Consider the following 16766-nt stretch of genomic DNA (forward strand, 5'->3'; position numbering starts at 1 on the left):
ACACTCTCGAAGTCTCACAGGCTTGAGTGACCAGACACAACACTGTCAGTCAAATGGCACCAAACCGCCAGCTGTGGATTATCACTCATTACGCCAGCCCAGTCTTTGCAGGACTTACTTCATCTATTTGCAACGCCTTCGTCCTCTTCCAATCCTCATCTGTGAAAACCCCACTATGAGCACACTGAAGAGGTGTAGGACCCATCTGGTCATTTTTCCTTTAGTTCCAAAACGTTTTTAGGGTAAGCTTGGAATCTTTCAGGCTGGATAAAGCACAGCAGGTAAGATGTGTGCCTTGCACACAGCTGGCCTGGGTTTGAGCCCTGGCATCCTATATGGTTCCCTGAGCACCTCCGGGAGTAATTCCTGAGTAGAGAGACAGGAGTAACCCCTGAGCATCACCAGGTGTGGCCCAAAAACAAAACCAAAAAAAAAAAACAAAAAAAGCTTGGAATCTTACTCTAAATACAAATGCTTTTGTAATTCAAAATATAGACCCTTAAATAGGATTTAGTCTCGTTTTCCAAGGCCTGAATTCTATGCTGCTTTATGTTTTTTGTTGGGTGACATATGGTAGTATTTGGGGGCTACTCTTGGCTAAGCACATGGGGTGACTCCTGGTAGTATTAGGGGACAGATCTTAAAACTAGGTCAGCAGCATGCAGCATGCAGCATGCAACACACCCAGACAGAGCCACCTCAACGGCCCTTTGATTTTTCTGAGCATTTCTGGCCCCAGCTCCTCCCCTTCCACCCAGGGGCTTGACTGTGCCCTTGACCAGAGGCCCAGGGCAGTGCTGGGAGTTGAACTCAAGGCATCCGGCTTAGAAGACAGGTGCCCGACCACTGAGTTCCATCTCTGGGCCCCACCAGCATCATTCTTTTCCAAGATTTTATTCTCCCAGTGGGATGTGCTGTCCTCCCTCTCTATCCTGCAATGGGACTATCCTCTCTACCTGCCTTTAATCAGAGTCATCTAGGACGTCATTAATCAGGCTGGGTGTCCTGGAGCCAGGAGGGCGCCTCTGTATACTCCCCACACTTAACACTGGACTAGGAGCACACTGGAGGTACTTTAAGCTATGTTAAGCCACACCGAGAATTTTTACCCTCTAGAAATTTCAGTGACAAGAATTCCAACCGAGGGGCTGGAGCAATTGCACAGTGGGTAGGGCGTTTGCCTTGCATACAGCTGACCCAGGTTCAATTCCCAGCATCCCATATGGTCTCCTGAGCACCGCCAGGAGTAATTCCTGAGTGCAGAGTCAGGAGTAACATCTGTGTATCACCGGGTGTGACCCAAGAAAAAATAAATAAAAAATAAAATTCCAACGGTCCTATGGAGAATTTCTTGATTCCTAGTAGATAGCAGTAGATTCATAGTAGATCCATGAACCCCAGGGATGTGGCTGGGACATTATTTTCCAGTCAAACACAGGAGCCAGGCAGCACCTTCAAGAACGCCACTGGGCAGTGAATGGAGAAAAGTGACCCTAGGCCCAGCAATAGGAAGTTTTTCCTTGGAGTGCTTCCTTTCTAGAAATTTCTAGAAATGCTGAAGCCACTGCTTCTGAGCTGGGACTATGACACAAAAGAAGTTATCACAGCCTTGAAGTACTCTCCAGGAAAGTCCTGGCCAGATTGTGGTTCCTAGGATTCTGCTACCATTTCTGGGTCAGCTGACCTTGACCACGTTCTTTAATCTTGCTGGTCTTTCAAAAGAAGACCAAGTTGGTTCCTAGAATCAATCACTTCCAGCTATGAAACTCATGATATGTCTATGTTCTGCGGCCCTGTCTATAGGTGAGAGACAGCAACTCCTCAATTGGAATTTCCCAAGATGGTTAAATCGGTATTGAAGAAATCCAATGCATCATTTCTCCCACTGAAGAACAGCCAAGGCTCCTGGGGCTGGAGAGAGTACATGCCTTGCACACAGCTGTCCTGGGTTCAATCCCCAACATCCCACAGGTTCCCCCAAAGCACTTCCAGGAGTGATTCTTGAGTGCAGAGCCAGGAGGAACCCCTGGGCACTGCTGGGTGTGGATACAAAATGAAAGTTTAAAAATTTTTTAAATTTTTCCTTAAAAATAAAAACGTTCATTGGGAAATCTAGGCTGGGCCTTTCCTTGTCCTGGAAGGCTGATGGAGGAAAACTGTATCAGAACCCAACTCCACACCTGTCCTAGGGATGCAAGGGATAGCGTGTCCTCCAGCTGGGAGCTGGCAATAACTACTGCCTTTTTCTTTTTAAAAATTAGAAAAAGCTTTTTTTGACTGAGGTTCTGTGATTTACAGTAACCGTTTCTCATGCACACAATGGGAACCACTTTCAACACCACACCCATCACTAGTGTGGCTCCCTCCCTCCCACAGGATGTCAACACCCTCCTTTTCAACCCATCCACCCACCAACTCAGTTACATGCATCTGTTTCTCTTGTTGTGGTGCCTTTCACCCTTTATTGCTACCTGGCTATGTACATTTTTGGCTTTTTGGAGGTCACACTCAGCAGTACTCAGGGCTAACTCCTGGTTCTATACTCAGGGATCACTCCTGGCATGGTTCGATGAACCATATGGGATGCTGGGAATCGATTCAAGTCAGCTGCATACAACGTGAACACCCTACCTGCTATACTATCTCTTCAGCCCTGGCGCTGTGTATGTTTTTTTTGAAAGTTTTTTTTTTGGGGGGGGGGGTCACACCCAGCGATGCTCAGGGGTTACTCCTGGCTTTGCACTCAGGAATTACTCCTGGCGGTGCTTGGGGGACCATATGGGATGCTGGGGATTGAACCTGGGTCGGCTGCGTACAAGGCAAACGCCCTACCCGCTGTGCTATCGCTCTGGCCCCTGGTGCTGTGTATGTTTAAGTCCCAGATACAAGACAGGTCATTCTCTACTTTTTCTTCTGAGTGACTTCCCTTAGCATATCCTCTAGTTCTATCCATGTTGCACTCAATTGCATGATTTTGTTCTTTCTTAGAGCCATACAATATTCTCGTGTGTGTGTGTGTGTATACACACACACACACACACACACACACACACATATCACAACTTCTTGATCCTTTCATCTACATCTGAGCATTTGGGTTGCTTTCATATCTTAGCTAGTGAACCAAGCGCGGCAGTGAACATGGTGTGTGTGCATATGCATTCAAATTAATGTTTTTCTGTTTTGGGGATAGATGGCAAGAAGTAACAAACCTATTCTTAATAGTCCCTGGATTTTCATGAAGAATGAGCTGTAGGGGTCAGAAAAAAGAGTGGGGAGAAGCCCTCATGGATGATATCAAACACAGCACAACACCTGCTGCCCATTAGAACATTTATTTCTCAGAGAGAAAATAAGTTTCCGACAGTCATATTATAGTAGGTAAAATTAACTTTTGTATTCTTTACAAGGCATAGATTTTTCTCTGTTTATTACCTCTCTTATACCATCTGTTATAAACAATTCTAGAAAGCAAATAAAGTCACTTTCTACAATAAATAGAGCATTGTGTGCTTCACAGCAGGCGCGACCGAGACACGCAGGCCCCACGCCACAGCAGGATCTGAGTCGTTTCCATTCTGAAAGAGCAGTTTCAAAACTGAGGCTCAGAGAGAGACGGAGAAAGTCCAACAGACTGGGGGGAAAGAAAGAAAAGGAAGAGAGAGCAGCAGGGGGGAAGAGAGAGCCCCAAGACCTTACAACACAGGTTGAGACGAAGGTCACAGAGTCCACAGCTGACCAACTACCTGGGGGAAGGGGAACGCATTGGCTCCTTTAAATAAACCACACTGTGTGCATTGGAAATACTCAGCCACACAATGGAGGATCCAGTAATGGAAGCTATAGACCTGAATAATTTAGAACAGTATTTTACAATTATATACACCATGTCCGTCCCTAACCATATGCTGCATTGTGTGTTCATTATTGTACAAAATCCAAAACCCCATCCTTTATGCTAAGAGAGTTTTGTTGGTTCCCTTTTAAACTCTGGCTCATGTCCCAAATGTATAAGAAGTTGCAGTGGTCGGTTGGTTGTATTTTTACAAAGTCGAGTGTGTAAAAATGGCAGTGATCTCCCCAAGTGACAGTTTTAGTCCAAAACTTCCCTATGAAAAATTTAAAACAATTAAAAAGAACATCAGGTTAAAAATTAACACGGCGCTCAGCGGCCTGCAACCTGGCCCTGCGACTTTGGTGCTTAAGAGGTGAAAAGAAACGTCCAGAGAACAGACGAGGAAGCCTCTGAAGGTCGGGTGGGTTCGTCAGTCAGCATTCCCTGTTTTTCACAGTTTGTTTGTTTTTTCCCTTCCGTGTTTGAGAAGGTGATAGTAGGGAAGGGGTTGAAGGAAGAGGGACGAAGACAGAGGGTTTGCAATACAGCGCTGTGTTCCCTGAATCTGGAAGGTGGGAGCAGCAGAGGCTGGCAAGGCAGGGCACAGGACATGGAAGGAAGATGCCAGACCGCAGGCGCCAGGCCATCTGTGGCGCCAGAACAGCGAGACTGAAGGCCGCTGTTACCGTAAAGGAGAGCCCATGGAGAGGAGAAATGAGAGGGCACACGCACCCCAACAACCATCCAGCTCTCAGTGAGCAAATGTACACGTGCACAACCAGCCCGTCCTGCTGACAGGAGCCTGGCTGACCTCAGCCCCTCTCTCGGCAAGCCAGGGAGAGGGCAGCCGGCCCGAGTCAAGGCAGCGGCACCCACGGCCTAGCTTGAGCAGCGCGTCTGCAGCAGAGAGGAAGCAGGGGGAGCATGTGCTGGTGGAAGCAGGGGCAGGGGGTGGTAGGCTGGCCTCTGTGCTGGGCCCTGAGGAGCCAGGAGGAGGCACTCACCTAACATAGCAGCTGGCCTCAAAGGGAATGAGACGTAAGAGAGAGAAAGTGTAATTTGGTGATGACTTCTGTCAGTTTGGCACAAGAGGAGGCAAGGAAAGGAGGGATGGGTATGGGCAGAGGGGCAGGACGTGGGAAAGGAAGAGATGTGTGAGGATGGGCAACGGGGCGGGGGGAGCTCAGGGAGATTCCCCATGGGACCCAAGTGGTCCCACAGCACCTCCGGGAGCCTGGCTCACTCCCCCAAGGTGGAGTCTCTTAGGAGTGGGACGGAGCGGGCCAGACACTCCTGTGGCTAAGAGCCCAGGTCCCTCCTCGGCTGGACCCTGGCTTCATGACTCCCGAATTCTAGCGGGATCTTCCGTGGACTTGCCCAGGGAACTCGGGAAGTTTTTGGCACACAGGAGGCCCACCAGGGGAACCACGTGGTTGGTTAGAACTGGGGCCTAGCCCTTGGGGGTTGGGGGACACAGCCCAGTCCCTGGCCTGACATGAAAAGGGGAAGCTGCCAAGTCATTCCTCCGTAGGGGCAGAAAGAGCCTTCTCTGGGCCCCAGGGGACGCAGGCCAGGCAGGCGGGTACAGACCAGGCCCTGCCCCTACAGGTAGCTGGAAGTTACAAAGGAATGGGGGCCCCGAACTCGGCTCAGGTGGATCATTGCTCGGTCATAGGCCACCTGCACTGACTTGCGGATGCTGGTCTTGCGGCCTTCGAGCATCTTGAGCTTGTCCACGGTGTCTTCCACTCCAAGGGGCAGGACTTTGTCCCTGGGAAGCCACTGCCTAAAACAGAAGCACAGAAAGAGGCCCAGGCTGTGGTGGGCCCTGTGAGGAGGCTCCTCTGCGCCTATTTCCCCAGGACCAGCGAGTCCAGAAAGAGGGGAAAGGGCAAGAGAGCAGAGGGGGACAGCGCGGGCACTTGACCAGGGACCTTTTTCTGACCAATGCCCCCTCCTTCTCTCCCCCAGATACAGCTAAGGTTTGGGAACAGAGGGATGGCCAGCAGAGCCATCTGGGGTTCTGGGCCTCACCCTTGGGGAACAGGGCGCTGAGACAAGGAAGTAAGGTTCTTGTCTGCAACTGAAACTGATCTGTGACAGGGCCTGCAACCCTGTGCTGTTCTGAATAAGACCCTTGGGTGATACTAACAGGTGGTGATCAGTCAAACCCTGGGAGCCAAATCCCAGGCTGGCACCCCAGTTCCGGCTGGGCCGTGTGAGGTAGTGGTGGAGCTTGGCTTTCTAGGCCTCGGCTTCCTAGTCTGCAAACTGGACTGAGTAAACTGAAGACCTGAAGATCTAGAAGTAAGTGCGATGGAGGTCGGTGAAGCACTCGCAGGAGCACAGAGGAAACACTCGGCCAGCAGCAGCAACTGGCCTGTTATTCTCACTTTCACTAGCAAGTCGCTCCTTCTCCATGGGCAGGAGCCGAGCTAACAGATTCTTCTGCTGCTGCTAAGTAAAACTTGAAGAGGTTCTCAAGTCATGAGCAAGTCGGTCCCAAGCAAGTAGCCCCAGCATGGCCCAGACGCCCCCATACTTACCCCTAAGGATGAGTCCTGTCCCCTCAGTCCCCTCTAGCTGCTGACCGAAGCTCAGTGGAGTTCTCTCCAGGAATCACCCGCCACCAAAGGTTGCTGCACACCCCAGGGCTAGCCAGTAACTAGCTGACATAGGGGTACAAAGGCACAGCCCCAACTCTTCAGTTTTCTATGAAGACCCAGCTCCAGCGCTCGCCAGTGGGTCAGCTGAGGTCCCTGTAGGAGCGGGCTACAGCACAGCCTCTGCCCACAGCCGCATCCTTCCCCTCACTGCTCATCAGTGCTGTCCGTAACACTGAGCTCCTCTTCCATGGCCGCTGGCAGTAACACATCACTTTCACGTGGAGGAGGGAGGGCGACAAACCCGCAGGCCCTCTCAAGCCTGTCAGCTTCCTGGCCGCCCCCTATCCCAGCATGCCCCACCCCGGGCGGTGCTGTCACTCACCAGGTGCGCTTGTTGTCAAAGAAGAGGACAAGGAAGAGCTTCTCTCCAGCCTCGGCCTGTTTCTGCTCTCCCAGCTTCAACACATCCAGTGGGGGGACAGGGATGGGGACCCCATTGTGCAGGAGGCCCTCCCGGGGCATCTTGGGATCGATGATCTACAAGCAAGAAAGAGAGTAACAGTCAGCTTGGGGGTATATGGGGCAAGTAGGGAACCCTGCCCCAGGACTGGCTGCTGAACCATGGAGGGGGCTGACCTTTTCCATGACCCTCGGGACCCCAACACAGAGCACTGCCCTATCCCCTAGCCTCGTCCAATCGAATCTGATGAGAGAACGCGGTCCTCAGGAAAGCCCCCAAGTGAAATAAGTAATGGAAAGCCAGCAAGAGGGGATGACAACTGAGGGGCTGTCTCTGATGTTCAGGCCAGAGAGTTCAACTCCTCCCTCCCACTGTGCCCTGGGCAAGAGTGAAGCTGCTTTGGGTTTTGATCTGTTTCTCCTCTACCATTTCCCCACAGAACCTGTGCAAGTCACTTCAAATACTTAAAGACCTCCCTCATGGCCCGGAAGCAGGTTCTGCAGCAGCTGATGCTGCATCCCTTCAAGTCCACCTAACTGAGCTATGGCTGTCCTAGGTGAGACATCATGGGAAGGGCTGAGAGAAGCAGGAAGAGCAAGTATGAATCACTGGTGAAGAGGGGAGAACGGTGTACTTGGAAACAGTGGTCACTGGAAGAATTAACCCACAAGATCACAAGCTCCCCACGAGCTGGGGCACTGCAAAATGCTTAGTGGTATCAACACGTTCATTCTCTTGCTCTATGGAGCACTGACAATTACCACAACTCCTAATTACTCACTCTTCACCATCTCATTTCATCCTCTAGCTGATGCTGAGTTTGCTGAGAAAAGCACCAGGCACATAAGGATATAGCTGGTTAAAGTTAGGCTGCAACTAAATAAATCCAGGTGGCCAGACAAGGTTTAGGCCTCTGCTGCCTGCCGCCTTTCACTCAGTTAGCTGGTAATCATCTTTGCACACTAATGCCAGGAGATGGCAAACTTACTAAGGAAGTCTTTTTCTCCAGAGACAGGGCAATCTTAATTCTTATACCCTGTTCTCCAGGGGCCTCTTCTAATATACTGCTCTCATTATTTACCTCTGGGTGTCTGCCAGCTTCCCTACACCCCCTTCAAGATAAGCTGCTAAAAGCAGGTGTTCTGTTAAAGAGTTCAAGGAAGAACCACCCTAACCTGTCCCTGGCAGTGTGACCAGGACAAAGTATTTTCCCCCGGTCATCTCCCCTTCCTGGGATTAGAGCTCAGGGTTCTAGAAAGATCCAAGCACACTAAGCCTCCTGTTTCCCCAATTACAAAATGGAGGGGATATTCGGATAGTTTCCTTTGGATCGAACCATGCTGATTCCTACTGGGAATGTAGATTGCGAATGATGTTCCTTCAGGATAGAGACAAGGAGGTTTAAGGGAGTGCTCCTCCCTTTTTAAAGTAGAGGTGAGTAAGTTCCAAAATAATCAGCAACGATCCAATCACTCAATGTGGTTTATGCAGATGTAAAACACAGAAATAAAGCTTAGTATAAAACCAAACATATGCTGGGGTAGAGGGGAATGGCTGGAGAGATAGCACAGTGGGTAGTGTGTGTGCCTTACATGTGGTTAACCCAGGTTTGATCCCTAGCACCCCATACATTCGGTCCCCTAAGCCCCTCCAGGAATGACTCCTGAGCGCAGAGCCAGGAGTAAGCCCTGAGCACAGCCAGGTATGGCCCGGAAACAAACAAAAAATTTACACACTAGACTGGAGAGGTAGTACAGTAGGTACAGAGCTTGCCTTACCCATGGCCAACATGGGTTTGATCCCCAACACCCCATATAGTATCCTACGCCCTACCAAGAGCAATCACTGAGCTCAGACCAGGAGTAAACTCTGAGAACTGCTGTGTGTGGCCCCAAAACAAAAACATACAAAAATTTTAATATACAATAAATGCATTATTTAGAGCCATACATAGTAAGTAGGAATAATCCAAAATGCATACAGTCAACATCTTAGTAGGGGGGGTTTGTGTTGCTTTTCTATGTTTTTCCAAACGTCTATAATGTATATCACTACTTTTACAAAACAAAACAAAACATTTTTGGTGGATGGATGGACCACACCAGGCAGTGCTCAGAGACTGCTCCTGGCTTGGTACTTGGCGGACCATGCAGTGCGGAACATGGAACCTGGGTCTCCTGCAAGCCAAGCACACACTCAGCCCACTGGGTCATCTCTCTAGCTACCAAAATAATTTTTTTTAAAAAAACAAGCTATCCAGGAGTCAGAGAGATAGTACAGGAGTTATGGAGTTTGCCTGGCATGCAGCTGACTCTGGCTCATCCCCGGCACCACATCTGGCAGCCACCCGAGCACTGCTAGTGTGCCCCCAAACAAACAATGAAAGCAAGGGTTAAAATGGAAAAAAACAAAAATAGACATCCTTTAAAAACTATAATTAACAACAGACATAAATACATGTTTTAAGTCTGAGTAGGAAAATGCCTAGGAGAACGTACCAAAAAAACATAGGTAGCCTACAGGTGGTGAGGTCCTCATAGTGTGAATAAATTATTTTCATCACAAAAGAAAAAGTCTGATTAACAAGACAATTGAAAGATTTTTAGGAAAAGAATTTGCTTTTCATTTTTATTTTTGCACTGTGAGATTAAAAAAAAAAAAACATAGCCTGAGTCACTTCTCTGAGGCTGATCAACTGGGGTCTTATGAGCAGGCCACGAAGGCAGTTCCACGCTCAAACTCCTCAGTGGCCCGATTTCAGTGCAATTTTCCCAGGAGCCTCTGCTGAGGGAGTAAGGCCAACAAGGGATTCAACAAATTATGGAGCTGTAGTTTCCTCAACTATTCAAAATGGATCCAAGCACCTGCCGTCTTTAAGTGGCTATTGTGAGACTTGAAAGGGGCACAGACATGAAAGAGCTTGGAGAAGCAGTTTTGTGTGTACACACGAGGTAGGCAGGTGATTCTCAGTCCAGCTACTGACTTCCTGTACAAAATACCATCAAGCAGGGGAGATAGCTTGAAGAGGTGGAGGTACAAGCCTTACAAACGGGAGACCCAGTTTGGTTCCCACTATCACTTGGTCCCTGTGAGCACCACTGGGTGTGGCCGGGTGGTCCTCCAGCATTAATGGGTCTGAGGGCATCGTATCACCAGGCCCATATACTGAACTATCAGGCCTCCATCAATGGAAGTGGCCCTGGGTCACTTCTAGGAGGACCCCTATTTAAAAGGGAAAAAAATTTCATTGTCTCAGTCTGGCCTTGCAGAATCTAATTTGGTATCTCTGAGATGGGGCCTTAGTTTCTACTGTCACTGTCATCCCGTTGGATCATCGATTTGCTCATTGTTTAAAAAATATCCCAGGGGGGAAAAATATGTATGTGTATGGGATATATATATAGATATATCTATCTATCTATAGATATATCTATATATATATCCCAGGGCTGGAAAGATAATACAGCAGATAGGGCACATGTCTTGCACTAGGATGACCCAGATTTGATCCCCAGCATCCCATATGGTCCCTCAAGCACTACCAGGAGGAACTCCTGAGTGCAGAGCCAAAAGTAATACATGAACACTGCTGGGTGTGGGCACTGCCCACAAAGAAAATCCCTCCAGGACCCAGAATATGGGTTAGTGTCTAACCAGGAGTCCTAACCCTAGAGCCCCTGCAAGTTCTCAAGTGATCCTGACAGCCCTGCTCTTGGGGACTCCCAGAGAGAAAGGGCCCTGAAGATGGCTCAAATGCCTCATTGAGATCCTGAGCTGACTCCTGCCCTTTGCCTCTGCTGTCCATGTGCCAAGGTTATCCAGATCTCCTCCAGAATCTGAAAATTTCCCCAAATGATTAAGATTTAGAATTAGTATCTTCCAAGGCTGGCCATCTTCCCCACATACTACTGAGGTGAAATTAAAAATTTTTGCTAATGCTGGTGGGAATAAAATTTGGAACTACCTTTATAAAGGGCCACTTGTAATTTGCATCATAATTGTACACACACTTTATCCCAGGAAGGCACTCCGAAGAGTACACTGTAAAGAAATAGTCACGGCTGTACACAAAGGGAAAACTAAGGCGATGTTTACTGCCAGTTGTTTACCATAGTGAAACACTCAAAGCAATCTCAAATGACCAACTAGGATATGGTTAAAATAAGGTACACACATACAAACGAAGACAATGCAGTCATTAGAGTAATGCTGATGAAGAATGTTTAATGGCCTGAGACTTGCCTGTTTATGGTATAGGCTAATGCCTTAAGAGAAAGGGAGGTCTCATACCTACACATGAAACAAACAAACAAAAAGGCTGAGTGGATAACCAAGGGGTTATCTCTGAATAGATGGGATTGAGACTATGGATGATTTTGAACTCAGTGGCTAGAACACAGGCTTTACAAATCACATATTTTGAGTGCTAGCTGAAATTCCAACCCTGCCACATAACAGCTAGCTGACCATGGGTAGTAAGAGCCTTAGTTATCTTCCGTACAAGACGAAGAGAACTACACCTTCCTCAAGAGTTCAAAAAATTAGCACGACTAATGTTCAATAAAGCATCTAAGCGTTACTAGCAGCTCTTAAAATTCTCATTGAGCACGTTTTTATGCAAAAGCAGAGAAAAGCTATTGAATTCCTAAGAGCCCTAGTCTCTGTCAAGATACTTTAGCCTGTTTTGAGGGTCACAGGCTAGGAACCTCACTGGGTTGCCCCACCCACTGGGGGTATGACCTCCCTCCCTTCTGCAGCTAAAGGCACCCTGATTCCCACCACTCTGCTGGCTTGATCCATTCAGATAAGCCCCCAAGGCAAGGCAGCGGAGGGAGGGTGGCGTCTGGGGCAGACTCACCAAGGCGGGATAGGAGGGATAGCCTCGGCACTTGGCCCACACCAGCTCCAGGGGCTCCAGGTCTCCGCGGTCTTCAAAGGGCATCAGGAGGCTTCTGCCTGGGGGTGGGGGAGGGGAGGAGACAGTGCCCAAAGGACTTGGAATGGTGCCCAGAAGGCCTGCCCTCCAGTTAACTGGGGCAGCCCAGGAATGAGTCAGCGACATCCCCTCCACCCTTTCCTTAGAAGTTCTCAGACTAGATCAGGGGTTGGCAAACTTGTTGTAGAAAGGCCCCAAGAGTAAATACTTTAGGTTTTGTGGGCCACCTGGTCTCTGTTGTCCCTCGTGGCCTGCAAGGGACTGGCTCTAATTAAGATTCCTGCAAATGCCAAAATCCAGCAATGCTCATGTCCCTTACATAAAATGGTGTAGTACCTGCACTAAACCTATGGCTCAGCCTCCCATATAGTATCTCTCGGTGACATGTAATACCTACTGCAATGTAAATTCTGTGTCAATAGCTGTTACACTACATTGTTTAGGGAATAAAGTAAAAAAGTCAGCAAATGTTCAGTAAAGATGGAACCGTTGCAGGTCTACCCTTTTCGTATGATTTTTGATCTCACGTTGGCTGAATCTGTGCATGTCGAATCCATGGGTATGGAGAGCCAACTGTACTAAATTCTGCTGTTATCGCATGAAACCTATCATTGATAACCAGTCATTGTTTTTTATACTTTTACTTTTTTGACGCTGAAATTTGAATTTCATGTAATTTCACATTCTAAATAGAATTCCTTGGTTTTTCTTTTTAATTATTTGAAAAATAAAAATCACGATTAGTTCATGGGCCCTTACCAAACCAGAAAACAAACTACAGTTTGCCAATCTCTGGACTAGTACCCTCAAATGATGTTCCTTCCTCTGCTTCACACCAGGGATACATGAAGAATCAGAACCCAGCCTGGCCACGCCACAGACTCCAGATCGCCCTGAGAGAGGGAAATCTCCTGACGGAGGCTTCTTGGAAAAAGATGCCTGGGAAGGACATCCAGTGAAACCACTTGCCAACTGACTTTTTTTTCTTACAGGGTCACGCCTGACAATCTAAGTTATCCAGCTGTGTAACACTCAACAGAGCCAAGAGGTCTGCAGATCCTTCTCGTATCTGCTTTCGTCAGGTCCTCTGCTGAGGGCTATGCCATGGGCAGGCTCTGCCCCTTAAGCTTACTTTGTTCTGCACCCAGCATCGCAACACACATCCATGAATGCGGAACAAATGCTTCCACTCGGGAAAAACTACCTTCCCCTCCTGACATTCAGAGACTGGGCACACAGAAGTGATCACTCTCATCAGGGATAAGGCCCAAATTTCAGAGTAGAAATTAATGTTTCTAAAGAGACATTAGTTTCCTCATTTATACTCTGTAAAAACTGCACTAGAATAATAATGAAAGTATTATTTTGTATATATTGACTCAATAGCAATACAATGAAAAAACAAAATTCAATCCTGAAAAGGCAGCTGTGGGATGCTGGTGTAATCATCCACTGCTGAGGAAAGTGCAGATCAGTCCAAGCCTTTCCAACTATTATTTGGCAATATGTCTCAAAAGGCACACACCAAAAAAGTATGTTGTAATTAATTTCTGGAAATTTATTTATTCTAAGAAAATTAACTTTAAAGACAAAAGGATTTTAAAACAAGTGTTTTGACAACATTTTGCAAATATTGCAGTGAACATTACATATATAATGTTAAAAGTTGGAAATAACCCAAATGTCTAACACTAGAAAGATTACATAAAATAAAATGCATTAACTGGCAGATACTTTGTTCCAGTAACATGAGATATATAAAGATTATGTATCAACATAAAATAAATTTGAAATAACATTGGAAAAAGGATACTACAAAAGAACATGTGTTTTGGATATCATTTTGTTCCTGAAATAGCAGAAGGCAATACAGAGAAATGAAAACAATGATGTTAAGGTCGATGGAACAGTGGGAGATTGATTTTCTCTTAAAATTTCCATTGGCATTATTTTAATCAATATTATGTGTTAAAAAATAAAACACCACCACCAGCACAAAGCATATACTAATTCACTTCTGGTTTTGAGCTAGGTGCTGTACAAATTCATCTATGAGCCCTGCCTTCTAGGCACTGACAGTCAGACAGGAATGAAACACACATGCATGCGTTCATCAACATACACAAGAGAAGGAAGCTGATGCTGCAAGAAAATAAAGCAGGTAGGGAAAGGAAGGAGGGAAGAGAAGGCCTGAAGTCTGCCTGTTAGATGCCTATTACATAGAAGCATCCCAGAGTGCATGCCCCCATCCAAGTGCTGACAGAGGTAAGCCAAGAACAGCCTGCTCTGTACCTGCTCCACCTACTCACCATCCTAGTTCTCTCCTTTGGCCTTTCCCTACCCTTAAGTTCACTTAGTCTAAGGAGACAAGACTCATGGATGTTACCATGTGGACCAGGTGGAGAATGTCTCATGAGGAGAGGGTCAGAAGCATTGAATTCCAAGAGATTATAGTTATGGATGAGACTTGATGACACAAGCCATCCCTGGGTAATCCAGGGAAGGCAGCCTGGCAATAATAATTGAAGTTACAAATGTATACTTCCTTAAATATGGCATCCTTACTTCCACAGATCATCATCATCATCATCATCATCATCATCATCATCATCATCATCATCATCATCATCATCATCCCACTGATGGTCAATTTTTTCGAGTGGTCTCAGTAACGTCTCCATTCATCCTAACCCTGAGATTTTAGAAGCCTCTCTTTACTTGTCCTTTCCAACGGTGTTGCATTGGAGGCTCTTTCAGGGTCAGGGGAATGAGACTCATCATTGTTACTGGTTTTGGCATATGAATATGCCACAGGGAACTTCTCCCAACTTCCACAGATATGCTCCCCAAAGGCACAAAATGATTTCTGTACAAGGCTACAATCACTATAATCACTGCAACACTGATTAGAATAAATAAATGATAATTTAAACATCTGTCTACAATAGAAAGTTTGACAGCACTCTGAGGTGGGATTCTAGGCAACCAATTAAGAGTACAGAAGGATATTCAACTTTTATATTAATTAACGGGGGAAAAAAGCATATAGCAGAACACACACATGTACTAGGCTTCTCTACTCACTCAAATATACATACATGTTTTTGCTTGTTTATGTATGGATTAACATTTGAAAGGACACCAAAGAAACTCTTAACAGTGGTTATTCCAGGGAGGCAAGAGGGGGCTTTGTATTTTATTCCATTTTATGCCTCTTTGATTTTTATTTCATGGGCATGTATTCGTATTCCTCATTCAAATTTAAGTAATTTCTTTAAGGAAAAAAAAATGATAGGTATGACCTGGAAGTGCGGGCCATCTCCCTGCCTAGTGCCTGAGGTTTGGAGAACTCAAGGGCTAGCTGTGCCCTGCAGCCTTGGCTCTTTGGAAGGCCCAATGCCCAACACCCTCCACCCCCTCCACCTGTACACTACTCCTCACCTGAGCCACTGTAGTCAGAGTCTCCATTCACACCCTCCAGGAAGGGTACTCGAGACAGGGCTGGTTTCCCACGGCTGCGTTTGGGGGGCGTCAGGCCACTGCACACAAGAGCAGGGGAGAAAGAGAGACAAATGAGCCCTTTCAATGATTATCACTTGCTCTCCCATCTCTGACAGGAGTAGAGTTGCAAACCCCTTTAAGCAGAATGACTTCTCATTTTGCTCCCAGAATGTACCCTAACCTACCACACAATCATTCCTATCCTTTTTTTCTTTTTTTCTTAAAAAAATTCCCATGAGGTTCTGAGGAAAAATTTCACCCAGGTGACAGGACAGAACCTACAAGGAGATGCCTGTTCCCTGATACCAGTGTCTAGAGTTCATCTAGAGCAGGATTCCCCAAAGCGGGAGAAAGAAATCTCCCCCGTCCCCCATCCAGGGGCACTGGAACAATAGGTTGGGGTGGGGTGAGGTGGTAGTAGTTTGGGGTACAATTGCAGGAGGTGTTTTCTGTTTGTTCCTTTAAAGAAGATAGACTTCCAGGGGGTTACTGAGTGATTTTTCTAAAAAGAGTGTGGCAGGCACATAAAGTCTAGAAGCCTCTGCTCAAGAGAAAAGCACTTGTCAAAACTTTCCAAGTCTAAGTGGTCAAACCATGCATGTGACCATCCCCAGCTGACCTAAATTCTTTACTCTGTGGTGTACATTGCTATTTCTTTAAAAAACCAATTTATTTTTGAGGCTCAAATATGTCTCTTTCCCAGATTTTCTTGTCTCACTTCCTTAATTAGAAAAGACATTTTTAGATTGGAGGGAAAAAAAAGATCCACTTCTCACTTCCACTTTAAGTATGTGAAGTTTTTCTTAGATAGAGATGGATTTTCTATTTTTTAAATTAACAAGTACACGGATGTATTTTTTAAGACTACTGCAAGGAGTTGAACAAAAAATATACCAAGGCTAAGAGGCAAAAATGAGATCAGTAATACCAGAGTAATGGTATAGCTGGGGCTCACCCAGTTATCAGTATTTTTACATAGCTCCCAAAGCAATTCTAATGTATACTCACAGCTGGAAGCCTATGGGCAAAAACAACAGTGGTAGGGCTCTTTTCCATCAGCTTTTAAAATAGTATTGCTATATATTTCAACATGAAAAGAAAAAAAATATTTTTTTTTTTTAAAAAAAAGGTCAACAATCCGTATTACAAGAATACTAGGGGAGGATGGTGGGAAAAAAACAGCCTTCCTTATCCATCAGCCTGAGCATGACCTCCTGGGCCTGGCCCAGGGTACTGGTACTCAACAGCACCTGCCCAGTCTCAGAGCTATCGACTAAAGCCCGATCTCCCTGGACTCACCTTCCCAATGAAATTGAAAATCCTCTGTAAGTGGGTAGGAGACATGGCTTTGCTTTGGGCGCATCCAAAAGCAAATGATGATTTGGACAGTCAGATGAGAACCACCATCTGGCACACAAACCCCGAAGG

The 16766-nt window shown here is 46.6% G+C and overlaps 1 protein-coding gene across 1 annotated transcript in view; it reads right to left on the reverse strand.

Annotated features, from left to right (window-relative positions):
• Positions 1-3319: 3319 nt before the first annotated feature.
• BRPF3 (bromodomain and PHD finger containing 3) overlaps positions 3320-16766 on the reverse strand; it is a 36903-nt gene continuing 23456 nt past the window's right edge. The window contains exons 10-13 of the mRNA XM_055126807.1: positions 15279-15376; positions 11760-11857; positions 6824-6978; positions 3320-5621 (exon numbers count right to left, since the gene is read on the reverse strand). Coding sequence (XP_054982782.1) covers positions 5438-5621; positions 6824-6978; positions 11760-11857; positions 15279-15376 — 535 coding nt within the window. The 3' untranslated portion in view covers positions 3320-5437. The remainder of the gene's footprint in view (positions 5622-6823; positions 6979-11759; positions 11858-15278; positions 15377-16766) is intronic.

The sequence above is a fragment of the Sorex araneus genome, chromosome 2 (genome assembly GCF_027595985.1).
Source record: "Sorex araneus isolate mSorAra2 chromosome 2, mSorAra2.pri, whole genome shotgun sequence".
NCBI classification, from domain to species: Eukaryota; Metazoa; Chordata; class Mammalia; order Eulipotyphla; family Soricidae; genus Sorex; species Sorex araneus.